Raw genomic sequence first — 13,112 nt, forward strand, 5'->3', positions numbered from 1 at the left:
AGACTAGTGAAATGACTTGCTCAGGGTCACCCAGCTAGGAAGGGCCCGGAGGAGTCCAGATTGGATCCAGGATCTGCCTCGCTGGGCCCGGCTCTCTCCCACAGAATTGTATGGAGCTCAGGACGGCAGGCCAGTGTCTGCAGGCTTCTCTCCCCAGCAAGACCAGGGCCGGCCTGGATGGGACCCCCCCCCCCCCCCACGGATGGGGAGGGTTCAGCCTCTCCGGTCATGGTGGCTCCCTGCGGAGCCGGCTTCTAATCTTCCCCCCAAACACCCGAACCCACGACGCCAGGCAGGAGCAGCCGAAGCAGGGCTCGAGGTCTTCTCAGGAAAATCTCTTAAAAGCCTCCTGGGAGCCGCCCCAGACCCGCTTCTCCGCCCAGGGCTGGAGGAGGGGTGTGGCCCCCCGCCCCCAGTCTGAGCCGCCCCCCATTCGCGATGGGGGGGGGGGGAGGTTCTACCAATACAGCATTTATTTTCATAGCAAGACAAGTACATAAAAAGTACACAGAAAAAAAAGGAAAAGCCCGGCCGGGCGCTGTGCCGGATGGCCGTCGGAAGACCCCAGTTCGAGTCCCGCCTCCCAGGAGCCGGCCGGAGAAGGTGACGGAGCGCAGGAAGGCCGGCCCTTCTGCTGGGACCCGCCTTATGGCCGCTGCCTCGGTCTGGGAGACGCGGCCTTAGCGGGCCTCCAGGGAGTTTGGTCCATCCTGGCCGGCGGCCCCCGGAGGCGCCCCTCGGCCCCCGTTCTCTTTGGGGGTGTCTCTGCGGAGGCCGGGGGCCGCCGGCTCTTTGGGCACGACGAGGACACTGCCGTCGCGGCCGCAGCGCAGGGCGTACAGCGCGGGGTCCACCGGGCGCCCCTGCTGGTCGTGCAGCCGGCGGAAGACGCGGCGCGCCAGCGCGTGGAGCTGCCGGCGCAGCAGGCCCAGGGCCTTGTGGCAGCGCGCCGCCTCCCGCCGCAGGCCGTCCCTCCGGGCCCGCAGGGCGCCCACATCGCGCTCCAGGCCCAGCAGCAGGTCCAGCTTGCGCCGGCGGCAGTTCTGGGCCGCCACCTTGTTCTTGCCGCGGCGGCGGATGTCGCGCAGCAGCGCCACCTGCGGGGCGCTCAGCCGGCCTCCGGCCAGCACACCCTGGAAGGCCTCCGCCGGCATGCTGGCGATCTCCTCGGCCGAGAAGGGGAGGCCGGCGCGCAGCGCCGCGGGGTACGTGTGGTTGTGCAGGACGTGGCCCCCCGCCGCCCCCTCGTCCCGGCAGGGCGGCTCGCCGCCGGCCGCCCCCGACGCGCTGCTGAGGCTCGAGTCCAGGGAGAGGCCCGAATCGGAGTCGGCCTCCTCAAAGAGCCTCTCGAAGCCCTCGTCCAGGCCCGGCGCCGGGAGGCCGACCTCGTCCAGCTCGAAGAGCGGGTCCCGGGCCCTGGCCTCGGCCCCCTCCGGCCCCTCCGGCGACCAGGCCCCGGCGGCCCTCTCGGAGGCCTCAGCGCCCCACAGCACAGCCTCGCCGAGGCTCACGTTGTGGCTGATGGCCCGGCTGAGGTTCGTCCCATACGGCCAGGCTGCGTCCATGCTGTCACCGGCCGGGGAGACGTCCTGCAAGGGACGGATGGCAAAGCTCAGGCCTGGGGTGGGGGAGGGGGCAGGGGAGGTGCCTGCTGGGACCAGCCCATCCCCATTCTACAGATGAGGAAACAGAGGCAAACAGGTTAAGGGCCCTCAGGGCTAGGATGGCTCTGAGGCCACATTTGAACTCAGGACTTCCAATGAGGGCCCCATAAACAGGGAGGATGAATAGGAATCACCATCCTGCCCTGGGGACGTGCTCAGCCCAAGGGCTGAGGTGGGACTCATGGAATGAAGATTCAACATCCCAACCAGACAGGACTGTGCGAGGGAGTGAGCTCCTCATCACTGGAGGTATTCCAGGCAGAGGCTTGGGGGCCCTTGACAGGGGTATGCAGAAAGGGACTCCTAAATTAGAGGCAAGCTGGGACCCCCTATACTGGGATTCCAGGAGGTGACTGGGGTGGGGGGGTCTCCTTACCAGCGGCTCAGGCAGGGACAGGAAGTCCTGCCATCTTTCCCCCACAGAGGAACCCAGGAACGGCCCGGCTTCCAGATGCTCGGGGAAGTCTGGGATGCCCTGAAACAGGAAAACTAGCCATTATGCCATGCTGAGCTACCACGATGCCTCCAGAGGGCCCCCACCAGCCCCTGCCTTGAGGCTCACGGACTGGGTCTGAGAAAGGCCCTGCTGGGCCGGCCTGGACCCCAAATCCACGGCTGATGATTCAATGCGACCTCCTGGTCCCTCAGACTCTCTCATTCTTTAAAATGGGAAGAAGCCATAACCAGAGCTGAGAGTTCTGGGGGACATTTCTTGGCTCGGAGGCCCTGCTGACTCTCCCAGGGACAGGCAGGACCATAGATTTTGGACCTGGCAGCCCGCTCTATGGCACATTCACTACAGATGAGACTGAGGCCAAAGGGGCACACAAGATGTTGAGCCAAGGCTTGACATTGGTTGCTGGGAGGGTCACTGTCTGACCCCTTCATTTTACAGATCAGAAAACTGAGGCAACTGGAAGGTCAGGACCGCATACCCCTGCCCAACCCCCTTGGAGCTTGATGAGATTTCCCCACATTCAGGCCAAGGAAAAGGCCCCCATTTACCTCCAGGGAATTCTCCATGTGGGGCGCCATCCAATGGAAGACATCTTTCAGAGCCAAGGCTGGGTCGGGCTCGTCCCCATCATTCTGTATAAAAGATAAAAGAAAATGGACTGTTGTTCAAGGGAATGGCCTAAGTGTTGGGGGGCAGCCAGACAGGCTGCCTGGCCCCCCCAATCCACCACCCAGAAATAAGGCTTCGTTTGAGCTCCTCATCCTGTAGCAAAAGATCTACCATCTTCTTCCCACAGAGAAGGATGTCCAAATCAAGAGCTCTGCTTGTGGGGGTCCATGAACACTTTGATAGCAATCTCACAATGTCAGCCTCCTCGGCAATGATGCAGATTTTCCACATGCAAAGAATGAGTGACTCAGGTTTTCCCTAAAATGAGCAGACCTTCCTTCTGTCTCTAGGGATAGGGCAGCTCCCCTCCCCTGTTAGAATCAAAGCCCCCTAGGGTGAGGGCTGCTTCTGCTCTCCCAGCACCTTTGTCCTCAGCCTAGTACCTGGCATTGGGTGACTCTGACGGGTTGCACAGGCTTTAAACTGCAGTCCTTTCATTTCAGATTCTGACTTCTGTCCACCGCCCTCTTTCCTCCAAAAGAGATCTTCCCACAATGCATGGGGTCTCTGCCCCTCTAGGCTTGAGGCTCTGTGATCCAGGAAGAAGGTCTAAATGGGTCTTCCCCTAGCAGCGAAGACCACCCTGCCCAAGACTAGACCAGCATGAGGCTGCCAAGTTTGGGCATGGACATCTCTTGGAAGTGTTCTGAGGACAAAGGAGGCATTGGGCAAGAGCGAAGGGGAGTCTCTATTGGGCAGCCTGGGTCTTCCTGATGGAGGAGGGGTGGTCATCCGGACAGGGGATGGGAACTCCGTGTGCCTCCAATCTTTCTTAATGGGCCACATCCTGGATTCCATCTCCACACTTGAGGGAGAGATGCATCCTCAGAGTGAAAAAAGTGGGATGGTTCTACCATCCAAACCAAGAGCAGGACGCCCTCTCTGAATCTGCCAGGGACCAGTGGAGCCCCTCTGCGCCTCAGTTTCCTCGTCTGTAGGGGACATTTTCGAGGCAGGTGAGATGGTTGTCCAATGTGCAGGAATTAAGAGTTCTGTTACAGGAGAGATGGGAGGCCACCTGGTGTAAGAATGACTTCTCTAATGTGCTCTGCAAGTGGTCAGTCCGCCTTTGGCCCATGACCACCCCTAGAAAAATATTTCCTGGCCCTCTCAGGGTTCACTGTCTGAAAATAGAACCTTATTTGTGGTTGTTTTAGCCCTCCCAAAACTTAGAATCATAGACTGTTAGAACTGGAAGGGACATCGAGATCGGGAGAGGCTGCTAGACCCAGAGCCGGGAATACCCGAGTTCAAATCCAGCCTTGGAGACTTCCCTGCTGCATGACTGTGGAAAAGTCATCTGGCCTCTGACAACTCAGTTTCCACAGCGGTAAAATAGGAAGCATAGCAGCACCCATCACCTGGGCAGATTGTGAGGACCAAATGAGATAATGAACGGAAAGCCCTTTGCCCATCCTAACACTGTAACTGCTAGCTATGACTAATAGGTGATGATAAAACGTATCTAATGGCCCTAGATAACCGCATGCCGTCATTTCCATCTGTATCATAGCTGGGTGCCGTGAGTACACGACCACGTTACAACAACAGCAGCCAACACGGACAGCCCACAACGAGGCGCCAGACACCGGGCTGAGTGCTATCTGCATCCTCATTTTACGGATGGGGAAACAGGCAGGCAGCGTTCAGTGACTGGGCCAAGGTCACACAGGTAATAGCATTCATGTTAATAAGATGATAGAAGCAGGATTTGAACCCAGCTCTGATCCCAGCTCTAATGTCCTTCCTTGATGCCTCCCATTTCAGTTCTGGGGCACCTTTTAGGAGTCGGGAGCCAGAAAGAAGGCGGCTGCCCACCCTCCGTCCACCCTCCTTCCCACACGAGGATCCACTCAGAGACCTCGAGCGAGCCTCTCGGCACCCACGTGGCAGCCTCGGGAGAGCCGAGAAGGATTTTGGGGCTCGCAGACATCCTGCCAGAAACACGTGGGGACCCCCGGAAAGGAAGGAAGGAAGCCAATGGTGCCTTCCTGGAACTGCAAGTGGCGTGGGCTGGCGGGACCGGGGACGGGTTCGATCCCAGATTTCCTACTGGGCGCTTTTCTTTCAGAGGAGTTTTGGGACTGGGCGGAGGAAGGAAGGCAGGAAAGATGCCCCCCCAAAGGAAAAAAGTTACTGTACTGCCCCCCCCAAGAAAAAAAGAAAGAAAAGGAGGTTTAGGAGGAGACACAGACCAGCAGAACAGCTCTGAATTGGGGGCTGAATCTCTTATGAATTCACCATTTATTATCTTTTAATATTAACGTTATAGTTATATATTGTACATAGGACATCATATTCAATACTGAGGGGGGCTGAGAGGCGGGGGGCCCTCTAAGCACAGGGCAGACCTCTGCGTCCCCCTCTCCCTTCTCGGGAAAGTCAAAGGAGTCTTTCTGGAGGGTGGAGGGCCGGGGGCACAGCACGGCCAAAGGCAGGGAGGTGGGAATGCCAGACCTCTCCCTCCCTCCCTCTGGCTCTCATGGCCAACAGCCTGGCAGGCAGGTCCTTCTCCCCTCCCTGGAGGGTCCGGGACTCCCGGCCGGCCTTCCCTAGAATCTCACAGAGGCCAGCGGCCGGTCCCTTCTCACCCCAGGCCTTCCCCCTCTTCCAGGGGAACCGCTTTGGGCCTGGGCCCAGGTTCTGGGGAGGAGCCGGCCCGCCTCTCTGGGGCAGGATCTGCTGCATGGGCCCAGGCCGGAGCTTGGCGCCCCCCGGACCCCACAACCTGGACGCGAAGGACGGGCTCTGAGGCCGGCTGCTGGGTTAGGGGACTTGCCCAGGCTCACTCTGCCGGGAAGAGCCCGCGGCCAGACTGGAACCCAGGGCTCCGGAGCCCCCGCCAGGACGGTCACCCCCCTCTCCTCCAGCCGTCATGAGGAGAATGCCCCCCAGTTCAAAAGAGCTCCTGCTCTAAGGCCGTGGAGAGAGGAGCTTCCACACTGGAAGCTCCCCCAAGCTCGGGTCCGATTCTGAAGGGGTGACCCCGGAGGCAAAGCACCGTGTGGCGCTTCCCAGAGCTGCTCCGGACACAGGGAAGCTGCACCTCCAACTGAGGGGGCCCCCGCACCCCAAAACACTCTCAGGTGCTAAAGCTGAGGAGAGAAATCTCCCCAAAGCCGGCCCTCTCTGACGGAACTGCATCGAGTCCCTGCCCTCGGGGAGCTGCCCCGAATGCCCCGGCCCCTTGGAGGGCGAGTCTGCGGTGGGGGTCCAACCCCCCTCTGGCCAGGCTGGGGGACCCGACGCAGAAGGGCCCCTCCTTTTAGAGGTGAGGGGAAACGGAGGTCCAGGAGCCTCGGGGCAGGATTCGCACTCAGGCCCTCCCTTGGGCTCGGCCTGATATCCCGAGGGCTGTAAGAGGGCTCCAAAGTTGTTGGAAGGCTCGTCAGGCCTCTTCAAAGGGCCCCATAAAATCCGTGATGAGTGGGGCGCTCAGTCGTTAACTCGGCCCCTGAGCGGGCCCAAACGCTTAGAAATCATTCTTAGGATTTCATTTTGGTCATGAAAAGCCCCTCCCGGGGCGGAGTGGCTCCGCCTCTCTGTCTCCCAGAGCTGCAAGGGGCGGCCCCCCCCCCCCCCCCCCCCCCCCCCCCGTCCATGGGGCTCCCTGGCAGTAACAGCCAGTGTCGGGAGAACCCCTGCTTCCTGCTCCTCATCAGGGGTCCCCCGGCGCATCCTGGGGGCCTGAATTTGAATCCGGCGCCGTTCCCGCCTCCCCAGGGAGCTGCAGCAGTCTGGGGGCACTGAGGGGCTTGGCCCAGTTCTAGGGGACCCCACAGGGCAGAGGATGCATGAGAACTAAGGGGGAAGAGATGGCTTGAACCCAGGGCCGAGCCCTGGAAATCGGGCGGGGGCTGAGGCTGGGGGGTGTCATCTGGGGACACAGCGAGTGCCTGAAGCTTTCTGAGCGGAGGAGTCCTGCTCTTCAAGTACAAGCCTGACTTTAGCAGCTGTGCTGGGGAGAAAAGAGGGACCCACAGTGCAGGCGACACCGGCCAGGACCAGGGTGCTGGCGAGCATTAAGGGGCCTGCAGAGTCTGGGGGCGAACGTGCTTGGTGTGTGCTGCCGAGGGAAGGGGCAGGGAGGCTGCATCCACCCCAGGAAGATGAAGGATGGTGCAGGGGGGGCTGCATCCACCCCAGGAAGATGAAGGATGGTGCAGGGGATGCTGCATCCACCCCAGGAGGACCAGGGGGACCAGGGAAGGGGCAGGGAGGCTGCATCCACTCAAGGAGAACCAGGGGGACCAGGGAAGGGGCAGGGAGGCTGCATCCACCCCAGGAAGATGAAGGATGGTGCAGGGGGGGCTGCATCCACCCCAGGAGGACCAGGGGGACCAGGGAAGGAGCAGGGAGGCTGCATCCATCCAAGGGGGACCAGGGGGACCAGGGAAGGGGCAGGGAGGCTGCATCCACCCCAGGAAGATGAAGGATGGTGCAGGGGGGCTGCATCCACCCCAGGAGGACCAGGGGGACCAGGGAAGGGGCAGGGAGGCTGCATCCACCCCAGTAAGATGAAGGATGGTGCAGGGGATGCTGCATCCACTCAAGGAGGACCAGGGGGACCAGGGAAGGGGCAGGGAGGCTGCATCCACCCCAGTAAGATGAAGGATGGTGCAGGGGATGCTGCATCCACTCAAGGAGGACCAGGGGGACCAGGGAAGGGGCAGGGAGGCTGCATCCACCCCAGGAAGATGAAGAAAGGTGCAGGGGGGCTGCATCCACCCCAGGAGGACCAGGGGGACCAGGGAAGGGGCAGGGAGGCTGCATCCACTCAAGGAGGACCAGGGGGACCAGGGAAGGGGCAGGGAGGCTGCATCCACCCCAGTAAGATGAAGGATGGTGCAGGGGATGCTGCATCCACTCAAGGAGGACCAGGGGGACCAGGGAAGGAGCAAGGATGCTGCAATCACCCAAGGAGGACCAAGGGGACCAGGGAAGGAGCAGGGAGGCTGCATCCACCCCAGGAAGATGAAGGATGGTGCAGGGGGGGCTGCATCCACCCCAGGAAGATGAAGGATGGTGCAGGGGATGCTGCATCCACCCCAGGAGGACCAGGGGGACCAGGGAAGGGGCAGGGAGGCTGCATCCACCCCAGGAGGACCAGGGGGACCAGGGAAGGGGCAGGGAGGCTGCATCCACCCCAGGAAGATGAAGGATGGTGCAGGGGGGCTGCATCCACCCCAGGAGGACCAGGGGGACCAGGGAAGGAGCAGGGAGGCTGCATCCATCCAAGGAAGACCAGGGGGACCAGGGAAGGGGCAGGGAGGCTGCATCCACCCCAGGAGGACCAGGGGGACCAGGGAAGGGGCAGGGAGGCTGCATCCACCCCAGGAAGATGAAGGATGGTGCAGGGGATGCTGCATCCACTCAAGGAGGACCAGGGGGACCAGGGAAGGGGCAGGGAGGCTGCATCCACCCCAGTAAGATGAAGGATGGTGCAGGGGATGCTGCATCCACTCAAGGAGGACCAGGGGGACCAGGGAAGGGGCAGGGAGGCTGCATCCATCCAAGGAGGACCAGGGGGATGAGGGAAGGAGCAGGGAGGCTGCATCCACCCCAGGAAGATGAAGGATGGTGCAGGGGATGCTGCATCCACCCAAGGAGGACCAGGGGGACCAGGGAAAGAGCAGGGAGGCTGCATCCATCCAAGGAGGACCAGGGGGACCAGGGAAGGAGCAGGGAGGCTGCATCCACTCAAGGAGGACCAGGGGGACCAGGGAAGGGGCAGGGAGGCTGCATCCACCCCAGTAAGATGAAGGATGGTGCAGGGGATGCTGCATCCATCCAAGGAGGACCAGGGGGGCCAGGGAAGGAGCAGGGAGGCTGCATCCACCCCAGGAAGATGAAGGATGGTGCAGGGGGGCTGCATCTACCCCAGGAGGACCAGGGGGACCAGGGAAGGGGCAGGGAGGCTGCATCCACCCCAGGAAGATGAAGGATGGTGCAGGGGGGCTGCATCCACCCCAGGAGGACCAGGGGGACCAGGGGGACCAGGGGGACCAGGGAAGGAGCAGGGAGGCTGCATCCACCCCAGGAAGATGAAGGATGGTGCAGGGGAGGCTGCATCCACCCCAGGAGGACCAGGGGGACCAGGGAAGGGGCAGGGAGGCTGCATCCACTCAAGGAGGACCAGGGGGACCAGGGAAGGAGCAGGGAGGCTGCATCCACCCCAGGAAGATGAAGGATGGTGCAGGGGGGCTGCATCTACCCCAGGAGGACCAGGGGGACCAGGGAAGGGGCAGGGAGGCTGCATCCACCCCAGGAAGATGAAGGATGGTGCAGGGGGGCTGCATCCACCCCAGGAGGACCAGGGGGACCAGGGAAGGAGCAGAGATGCTGCATCCACCCAAGGAGGACCAAGGGGACCAGGGAAGGAGCAGGGAGGCTGCATCCACCCCAGGAAGATGAAGGATGGTGCAGGGGATGCTGCATCCACCCAAGGAGGACAGGGGGACCAGGGAAGGGGCAGGGAGGCTGCATCCACCCCAGTAAGATGAAGGATGGTGCAGGAGATGCTGCATCCACCCAAGGAGGACCAGGGGGACCAGGGAAGGAGCAGGGAGGCTGTATCCAAGGAGGCCCCAGGGCCAAGCAGCAGGAGGGTGATTCATTACCCACTTGGAAACAACCAGCCCTTTAGATGAGGTGGAGAAGCTTGTCCCATGCCAACGGCCCACGGGCACTTAAACCAGGCCAGAACTTCTTCCTTCGTTTGCATAAGATTTCAATTCAACCAAAACAAAGTCCAAGGAACAGATCCTCCGCCTGATACTAATCTCTAGCCTGCAGGTTTCAGGAAGGAATCATTTAAAGGCAGATGAATCACAACTGGCACCAACAAGGAGGACGGGGTGCCAGGCGGTGCCCGGGTACGGAGCCGAAGCCCCCTGGTCAGGGGCATCTCTGAGGTGTGGGAAGAAACTGGCTTGGAAAGAGCCCCCCAGCGCTTTCTGGTCTACTCTGCCCAGCCAGCCGGAGCCTGCCTTGGCGCTCCTTGCCCTACTGGGAGCGGGCACCATCGGGGAAAGGAGCGATCCCTGGGGCTGCGGTGGAGGCAGAAGGCCAGGAGAGCCTCTTGAGTCTGGCACACCAGGACCCCCTCTCTCCGAGGCCCCCTCCCGGGAGGCTCCATGCTGGTGAGACTGGCATAGGGACTAGTGGGAGATTTTGGGGGGCTCCGGAGGTCCTTCCCCCACAAGCTCCGGGGTTCTAGATGAGGATCTAGCTGGCCCCTCGACAGCATCGCCCCAGTCCGGCTCCCTTTATTCCCTTAGAAAGGAAGGCCCAGAGTAAGGAGCTCAAGGCCTCCGTCCGCTTCGAGCAGGGAGTGAACTAGGCTTATGACATGGTCAAGTCCCGGGCCTCAGTTTCCCAGTCTGCAGCCCGGGCCAGCGCGGGAGGCGCCCTGTGGACCGGCTGCAGCACCCATTCGAAGGCTCTTTAGAAATGGCCAAATGGGGTCGCGGCGAGGAGGGGGCGAGGATGAGCCGCTCCTCGGCTGAGCCCTTCCCCCGGCGGGGTCTCCGGGTCCTGGAAGGCCCGCAGCGGGGGGGAGGGGCTGCCCTTCCCCAGGTGCCTGCGGCAGCGGGCTCTCCTACCCCGCCAATGGATCCTAAGAGCCTGCTTCTACCTAGGCTCGCATCCGGGTCCTGGTCTACACGATCCCGTCTAGCAGCGGGGCCATGGGAAAGGGGAGGGAGCCCTCCGGGTGGGAGGCTCGCCTCTCCGCCCGAGCCTTGGTTCTGCCGCCTGCGTGACCCTGGCCCAGTCCCTTCGCCCTGCCTCAGTTTCCCCTTCTGCCCAAGCTGGCAGGAAGGGCTTGAGGTGCCCACCCGGTCCACTCTCGGTTACCTCCTGCGGGGCCACCTCCGGGGCCGCCTCAGGCTCCTGGTTCTCGTCGCCGCCGCCGCCGCTGCCGCCGGGGTCCCCAGGCGCTTGGCCCCCAGCCGCGGCTACGCGGTGCACGAGCCACGCGGCCACGTGCGTGCGTGGGATGAAGGGCGCCCCCAGCGCACGCAGCTCCCGCAGCAGCCGCGGCCCCGCCGCCGTCTCGGCCTTGGGGGGCTCCCGGGATGGGGGCGTTGCCGGGGGCAGCCGCAGGCCCAGCTCGAGGTCCACGCGCAGCCCCCCCAGGCTCAGCAGGACCGCCAGGTGCACGGGCGCCCACCACGCCTTCCCGGCCTTCATCCCAGCGCCCGCCCCGACGGCTCCGCGCGCCGCAGCCCAGAGGGACAGAGGGACAGAAGACCGAGCCGGCCCCAGCCGGGGAGGGGAGGAGGAGGACCCGCGGCAGCGGCGGCGGCAGAGAGTACTAGGACCGAGATCGGGAGGGGGAGGAGCCGCCAGCCCCTCCACGCCCCCTCCGTGGGAGGCCCCGCCCCGTCTGACCCCAGCTGGAGTCCGGGCCCCCGCCCCCGGGCTGGGCGCGGCCTGGGTCCTGCCCGGCGCCAGGGCACAGTGGGCCGGGGGTAGGGTGGCGAGCATCCAGGGAAGGTGGGGGAAGGGAGAATTCGCCTCCCCCCGCACACACTCTTTCGTAGTCCTGTTTACTTCGGTTTCACTTTATGCAACCCTGGAGGCCGGCGCGGGGGCGGGGGCGGGAGACTTGGAACCGGGAAGGGGACTAGCCCGAGAATCTCGCCTCAGCCACCGGCGTCCGTGGGCAAACCACAGCCCCGAGCCTCAGTTCCCTCATCTGTAAAATGCCCGGTAACACCCACAAGCGCCTATTCGCGGGGGTCCGCTATCGTCTAACAATAGATCCCTCCAAAGACCCGAGGACCGCGGGATGGAAAGGGGGCGGAGGACCACCTGCCGCAGGGCAGAAGCTGCCCAGACCCCAGATCGAGAACCGAGGCCTCGTCTGAATTCACAGCAGCCCCCCTCCTGCTCCCTCAAACTGTCGCCCAGCTCCCGGCTCCCGGCCATGTCTGAAATGAACTCTGCCTTCAAGGCTCACTTTGGGGCTTGGGCTTCCAGAAAAGCCTTTCCTGATCCTGGGCGGCCGCCTTCCCCCTGCCCTAACAGCAGTCCGGAGGAGGCAGAGATGCTGTAAGCCTGCAGGTTCTGGGAGACTCCAGTAACTCTAGGCAGCCTCCGCGGACAGACAGCGGGAAGATCTGGGTTCGAATCCTGCCTCGGACCCATCCCGGGCAGGTCTACATTCTCCGAGTGAATAGACGCAGGCGGTGTTGACTGATTTGGAATGATTTTCTCTACTGTTGCCCAGTTTCATTTTCATCGGGTCCAGGCTGAGCCTCCTTCCAGCTCTGCCCGGCCCCTGGTCTCCCCGGCGCCACGGACCTCTCCTGGCGGATGGAGTTCCTTCTCCCGGGAGTCCCCGCTCTGGGTCAATGGGGGGGGGGGGGCGTTTGGCTCCTGGCTAGGCTGTTCCACAAGCTCGTGACTCATTTACCCACATGAAGGGGCCGTGGGAGAAGCTGGTTCCCCCGGATGTCGGTATCGGGTTTAACCCTTTGGAAGGCAAGTCCCTGCTTGCAGGGCTGGGAGCCGCCGGAGCTGCCCAGAGCCGGGGGCAGTGGCCGGGGCTCCCGGGGCCTCCCCCAAGGAGCCAGTCCTTGGCACCCTCTTTGCAATCGTTCCTGTGTCCCGACCTCTCTTCTTGGGTGAAAGGAGGCGGGCAGAGAGCTGTCTTCGGAGTTAGCAGGACCGAGGTTCGAATCCTGCCTCGGCCCCTTCTGTAGCCATACAAGCAGGCCGGCCCTCCCGGAGTTATTGCGAGATCTCGCGGGCGCCCAGAGCGCTGCCTAAATGTCAGCCGCCGTCCCGATGGTCATCTCGAGGTCCCCCGTGCCTCCCTCTCGGGGGTCCCTGCTGTCCCTGGCACAGAGGCTGGGGGGCTCCGGGGGGGCCTCTAGGCCCCTGCGCCCCCTCCCCTCCCCTCTGGACCTGCCTAGAGCCCGACAGGTCTCCCAGCCAGGGCAGGGAGGGGGCGGGGCTCCGAGCCGGAAACTGGAAACAGGCCTGTTTGGCCCCAGGGCCTGCCGCGGGTGTCCAAGCCGGGAAGGGAGACCTGGGCCACCCGGCGGTGCGGCCCAGGCCCGAGGCCACCCGGCGGTGCGGCCAGGCCCGAGGCCACCCGGGGGTGCGGTGCGGCCTCGTCCGGGCCCCTGCCGGCTCAGTGGGAAAGCTTGTAAGAGCGTCACGATGACGTCACCTGCAGCAACCGCTCGGGGCCGGGGCAGCCCTGGGGGGCGAGGCCGGCTCTCTGCTCTTTTGTCCTGGCTTCCCTCCGGAAGGAGGAGATCCGGGCGAGCCCTGGCTGGGCGGGAGGGCCAGCCTCGGTGGCGCGGGGC

General features: G+C 63.3%; 1 protein-coding gene across 1 annotated transcript; it reads right to left on the reverse strand.

Annotated features, from left to right (window-relative positions):
- Positions 1-455: 455 nt before the first annotated feature.
- Positions 456-11,110, reverse strand: NFE2L3 (NFE2 like bZIP transcription factor 3). Its single transcript, XM_007505336.3, has 4 exons — positions 10,648-11,110; positions 2,670-2,753; positions 2,041-2,139; positions 456-1,589 (listed from the first exon to the last, which is right to left on the reverse strand). Exons 1-4 carry the CDS (start codon positions 10,981-10,983, stop codon positions 681-683), a joined length of 1,428 nt encoding a protein of 475 aa, XP_007505398.2. The 5' UTR covers positions 10,984-11,110; the 3' UTR covers positions 456-680.
- Positions 11,111-13,112: the final 2,002 nt, after the last annotated feature.

The sequence above is a fragment of the Monodelphis domestica genome, chromosome 5 (assembly GCF_027887165.1).
Source record: "Monodelphis domestica isolate mMonDom1 chromosome 5, mMonDom1.pri, whole genome shotgun sequence".
NCBI classification, from domain to species: domain Eukaryota; kingdom Metazoa; phylum Chordata; class Mammalia; order Didelphimorphia; family Didelphidae; genus Monodelphis; species Monodelphis domestica.